Here is a 6,000-nt window from a genome sequence, read left to right as displayed (position 1 = left end):
CGTGAGCCGAACCGAACCAAAAAATTTCCTATCTGTCACCTGGCCACTGCATTGACCCCTCCGTCACTTTGTCGCACAAATCGCGATTGATCAGACCAAGAAACGTTCGCGCAACTTACTGTTTCGTGAGAGCCTCACATCACCCGTTGAGAAGCTTAAAAGTTCGCTGTTATTCAATTGCGTGCAGGTAGATCCACACAGGATAGCAGGAATCTCCACGCTTTCCTGCCTTGGTGCAATGCACCAATGACACGAAGAAAAAAGACAAGTTTCAACTTTGGCAAGTCCCTTGGTATTGGGTTCATCCCAAGGTTGTTGTTTTTTCTTTTTCATTTTTAATGTCTCGCGTGAAACAGGTTCATTTTGCTTTGTGAGCGTGGCGACACACAGGATGCTTGCAGCCACGTGGAAATAATTTAAAAACAGAATTCGGACAACAAAAACACAAGGTTTGATACTGTCGTCGCGCATAACGCGCGCACACACTCGGAGTCCTTGAGGAGTCTCAGCGCTCGGGAGGCGTGCGTCCCGCGCCCGTTTTTTTGTTTTTTTTGTTTTCTATACAGTGAACGCGCACACTCAACAAACCACACAAAGAGCTTTTGGTTTACGGAACGCCTAAACAGGGCCTCTCGCGCTGGCTCGTTCGAAATGAAGTGTGTAAGTGTGTCTATGTATGTTTATCTGGCTTCGTGATCACGAGGGCCCGCGCAACGCCGTCGCTGTCGGCGAGGGGGATGCGCCAACAAGTGAGGCGGAAAATGCCTCGTAGTGAAAAAGAAAGTGCGAAAACGGCGAATTAACGCGATGCGCACCGACCAACAAGCTGGTCGAGCATAATAACTGTGGAGGACGGCCAAGCCTATAGTTCAGATTCAGACAGGTCTCGCAACTCACACGTATCAAAAGAAAAGAACCGGTTTCAAAGGCAGTGTGTGTATGATCGCCGCCACAAAGCACCGGTGAAGTATAAGCGCCTCGCATAAGCTTAACGGTGAAGCACGGGCCCCTGTGAGCACGCGATCTGTACTGTGAACTAGATGTGGAGGGACGCGGGGTGGGACATGAGAGATGCTGAATACTGTCGCCCCGCGGTGCTGTACAGGAAAGAGGAGGGGAACAGGTATAAAAAGAAAAAAAAAACGGCGAGGGAGGGGAGTAGACCGCGCACTCGTTACATTAGAGTCCTGAGAAACGCGGCCGATGAGGGGCCGACGTTACGTGGCCGCCACCGCGACCGGCGCCTCGTCGACGGGCGAAGACGCCCGGTCCTCCCTGTCCGTGGCGGTGCTCATGTCTTCGTCGTCGTGCGGGACCCCTCTCAGAGGACTGGGGGCGCTTCTGGAGTCACCCCCTCCGCCCCCGACGCCACCAGAGCTGGCCGGCGACTCGCCGCCGCGACTGTCGGGCCGCGAGTCTTCCTCCTCCTCCTCGTCGTCGCCGCCGCCGCCAGTGGCCGAAGGGTGTGGGGGCCCCAAGAGAGCTCCTGGGTGGAAGGGCCCCATGGTGAAGCTGGGCGGCAGCGCGAACCCTTCGGGCAGCCTGTGGTACACATCGGCCAGGTTTAGCGGCAGGCCCTGCGGGTCGTAGAGTCTGGTGAAGAAGTCCGACGGCGGGTACGGGAACAGCGCCTTGTCGAGGAACGGGGAGGCGCCTCCCTTCTCTGACGACGACGTGGACAGCAGCTTGCGGTGGAGGTTAAGGTTCGCCGAATGGCGGTCCCTGCTCCGCTTCGACGGGAAGGCCGCGTTGCAGCCTTCGACTGTGCACTTGTGCATCAGCTTCAGGTGCACGTTTTGATAGTGCGTCTTCACGCCGAAATGGTTCTGGAACACCTTCCCGCAGGCTGTGCACCGCCGGGGATTTTCTTTGTCCACCGGAATCTCCAGCCCGGGACCCACGAGCGCAGCGTCGCGGTACACCGGCAGCAGCGAGGACATGTGCTGGTCGGACGATGGCGGCGAGCAGTCGCGGAGGCACGGATCGTGCACGTCGCGTGGCACGTCCGCCAGGCCTAGTCCGGGCGCGTGGAAGGACACGCCACCTGAGGACAGACTCCGCGGAGCCGTCGGCACGAGGCCCGCGAAGGCGCCAAGCGACAGCGACTCCAGGTGCCGCAGCGGGTTCTCAGCCATGTCCTCCGTCTTGATGCTCGCCGCCGGTGAAGTCCTCTCCCCGTCCTTCTTCGTGGACAGGTCTTCGACCGATGTGTCCCTCTTGGCGATGACGGGAGAGCTGCGCGGTTCGCTGTTGCTGCTCGGGATCGCCTCTGGTTTCTCTTCTTCCTTCTTGATCGTCGCTGCAATGCCACCGATCTTGCCCTGCTCCACTTCGAAGTTCCAATGGGGAACCTCGCGCTCGGTTTTGAACTTGATCGGCGGCGGAGACGGCGTCATGTGGCCGTCTGTGTCTTTGTCGTCGAGGTCGTCATCAAAGTCTTTGGAATCGTCTTGGCCGTCCGTTGAGATATCGTCCACGTCGTCCATGTCATCGTCTGACTTGGACTCCTCCATGAGGCCATTGTGGTCAATGTACGTGTTGCTCGATGACTCATCCGAAGTGACATACTGCAAATCGTCGTCACTGGTGACCGCGGCGCACTTGGTTGGATTGAGCGCCTTGCGCTTGCGTACTCCCTTGTTTTCACTTAGCACAGCAAGGCTTGGCCGAGGCTCCATAGCTTTCTCCTCTTTTTCCATGGAAAGGTTAACGCCGCCGATGTCCCTGCGACGCGGCGACCTGTCGTCCATCTGCTCAACCGACGGCGCTCTGTCCTCTTGCTTGTTTTTTCTCGTGGTAAGCCTCAGTGCACTGTCGCAAGGAAGTGGACCGGATGACCCTAGCACGCTATGCGGTGAACAGAGAGACGCGAGCTTCTCCTGCACAGCGCCAAGCTTGTCGTGAAGCGCGCTTGCAAGGGACGACGGCGGCATGATGCCCGGTGGCGCACTGGCGCTGTTGAAGTTAAGCAACGTTGACGGCGGAAGCAGCGGGAAAGGGTTCGCCGTTCTTCCGTCGTGTGGGCTGATCTTGCGCCTCAGGTTGGGCGTGTGCAGCTTCGGGTTGGGGTTCGCGCTGTGCCTGTTCCGACTCCTGCGCGAACTGAACATCATGTTGCACCCTTCCACGGTGCACTTGTGCATCTCTCGCAGGTGCACCGCGCTAAAGTGGATCTTCAGGGCGCCCTTGTCGCAGAAGGTCTTTAGGCACACGTGGCACTGAACCCTGCGCTTTCCAGTAGCAGGGTTAGTGGTGAGAGTGCTCAACACCATCGGGTTCCAGCGGCGCTTCATCGGGTTGGCGGACTTGCGGAGGTGCTTCACTTTGCGTGCCGCGTACACGGAGTCCATAGAACCGACACCCAGTGAGAGATTGATGACGCCGGCGGCTTCGTCGTCCGAGGGACCCTCAGACAGGCTGAGGTCCGAGCTGTGGTTAGGGAACGGCGCTGTGAAACTGTTGTGGTTGTGCGTCGGGGACGAAAGCGGCGTCTTGGGACTGCTGCTACTGTTGTTGTTGTTATTGTGCTGAGTATGATGGTGGTGGCCGTGCATTAGCATCGCACCGGGTGCCCGGGCGCTGTCCGTGACACAGCCCGCGGCAGCGTCGGGGCTTGTGGGCCGGCGGTCCGCTTGCCGGAAGTCGTATGGCTGCATACTTTGCAACTTATTCAGCGGCGACGACGAAGAAAGCGCCGCCAGCGGGCTAGCCGCCGGCGAGCAACCCACTGCGGGAGGCGACACGGACTGTCCCGAGCTCACACTCGACGGTGGGTGGTGGTGGTGGTGATGATGGCGCAGCGACGGCCCCCGGTTCACGACCATCGTGCCCCGCGAAGACAGCAGGGAGGCGTCTCCGGACGTCGAGAACTTGCCACCGAACAGCGATAGGGACGGCTTGGCAGGCACCACTCCGGACCGGCAGCTACGCTCCAGGAACTTCTTGATGTCCGAGTCCGGCGGCCCGTCGGCGGCGGGACTCGCCAGCGGGGCGGCATCGCTGGTGAGAAAATGGTGGGCAAGGGCGCGGGTCTCGGCAAACCGCAGGAACTGCTGCATGATCGTCGGCTCTTCGTCGCGACTCGCCAGGCACCAGCGCTCCAAGACGATGCCGTGCGTATCCTGCGAGAGAAAAGTACGCATACAACGTGAATGGGCGGTCCGTGGTATACGCCTAGAGAAAGCAAACAAGGTTAACGGCATTGATATAGGGCCTCGAGAGTCGCTATTAGCGTCTTCGTGTGAACTGAGCGTCTTATACCATATTTCTACACCGGCATAAAGGCATGTATCCAAAGGGAACGCAGGGTTTGCCCAGGCTGGTGTTTTTTTTTTCTTTTTTTTTTACAGTGGCTCTAGTCGGGTATGCGCTTTCAGCACTCCACCGTTAGTAGATTGCCTTGAGCCCTCCCTAAAAAAAAATAATTGCCTACGAGCCTGCCCTGCAGGCCTACAGCTCCCCGATTTCCTGCTCCTGCATGGAACACAGCTGGAGGAAAAAACTCTCCGTTGAAGTTACGGAGCTGGTGGGATGGTTAAACGCCTACGCTTGGTTTCTCACGCAAAGCGAAACCTCAAGGATTCACTCAGCGGCAAAATTTCAACGTACGTAGAGCATCCCCACGACTGCATGCAATGCTGCACGCTACAGAAATTGCCGGCTTCTAACAAACGCAGTTCTGCATTTTACGATTACAGTGCCAGAATGAGCGGTTGCTATGGGGGAAGTTTCAACATCCTAACCACTCTAGGTTTGTCCTACTGAAGGGTCGTAGCGCAGGCGGCTTTCTCTCGTTGAAACCGCTGTACCTTGACCCTGTGCGCACTCCCGTCATAAAGCAGCAAATGACTGGTCTATATTCAGCCTCCCTCTTACATGTGCCTCCCCTTTTGCGTTTTCTTTTTTTTTTTTTTTTTTTTTTTTTTTGCCGCTCCTTGAAAGCTACTACGCGATGCTGTGGATGGTAGCAACATCCTGATGGAGACACTTTATGGCTCAACTCCAACCCGACTTTGGTCTGTTCCGCCGTGCAACGACGTAGGCGGCCAAGAGAGAAGTGACGACATAATCCTGTACACTAAATAAGGGCGCAATGCCGTACGTAAATTAACCCTCTCTCTCTCTGCCACACACGCATGCTGTGTCTGGAACCAAGAGCTGCGAAAGGAATTCCGGAGACGTCCGGTATACCAGAGACCGTTATAGAAAATAGCGGGGCGGGATCGAGGCGAACTGCAAAGCGGTGGCGAGTTGTGGGCTCCAATACCCTATCGCGCCCGACGCCGATGGCCACGGCACGCGTCCAAACACGGCATCGGTCTCCAAGGGGAGCAAAAAGAAAAAGAAAACAAGGGGGGGAATCTCTTGCACGCAGCGACGGCCAGCGTCGGACCGGAAGCTCGTCTGCAGCCATGGCGCACGCCGCGCGGGCCGGTGACAAAGGCTTTGTTTAACCCCCGGCGGGGAGTTTATCCAGCGCACGCGCGCGCGCGTGTGCGGACGACGACACACGCCGGGGGCAGTGGCGGCGGCGCGCGAGCGGACCCGCTGTTTATTTGCGCCCGCGTGACGACGGCCGGCTAGACAGAGCCCAGGCTCTCCTCGTCGAAGACCCCGAGCACAAACCTCCCGTCGTAAATCGTGTACGCGGCGGTGGCGGCGGCGTGGTGGCGGCGGTGCTTGCGCGGGTGAGGCTCGAAATAGCCGCGCAGCATCTCGTCGTCGTCGTCTTCTCGGCAACGCGGGCGCACAGCCGCTTTGTGTTGATAAGAGCTGGCCCTCTTCTCCAAATACACGCGCCGCGGCCGGACGGGGCTCTCGCACGTAGCCCAAATATGCGCCGACACACCACGGACGAGTTGGAAACAGGCGCGTGGCCGCAGCAGTGTATACATGAGCCGTTGTCAGCGCGCCCCCAGATGTCGCCTGCAGGCTGAGCCACAAGCGACCGCGCGCGATGCCTCGGTGCCGTTCCTTCGCTGCTTGGACACGCGCTGTCTT

General features: G+C 58.3%; 1 protein-coding gene across 3 annotated transcripts in view; it reads right to left on the bottom strand.

The window, feature by feature from the left end:
- Nucleotides 1–276: 276 nt before the first annotated feature.
- Nucleotides 277–6,000, bottom strand: part of LOC146197629 (zinc finger protein basonuclin-2-like) — a 425,472-nt gene continuing 419,748 nt past the window's right edge. For all 3 annotated transcript variants that reach the window (XM_084599540.1, XM_084599543.1, XM_084599541.1), the window contains one exon: nucleotides 277–4,121. In XM_084599540.1, coding sequence (XP_084455666.1) covers nucleotides 1,218–4,121 — 2,904 coding nt within the window. In that variant the 3' untranslated portion in view covers nucleotides 277–1,217. The remainder of the gene's footprint in view (nucleotides 4,122–6,000) is intronic.

Source organism: Amblyomma maculatum, chromosome 3, assembly GCF_055883805.1.
Source record: "Amblyomma maculatum isolate TAMU_Amacu chromosome 3, ASM5588380v1, whole genome shotgun sequence".
Taxonomy (NCBI): Eukaryota; Metazoa; Arthropoda; class Arachnida; order Ixodida; family Ixodidae; genus Amblyomma; species Amblyomma maculatum.
This window is presented reverse-complemented; position numbering and strand designations above follow the sequence as displayed.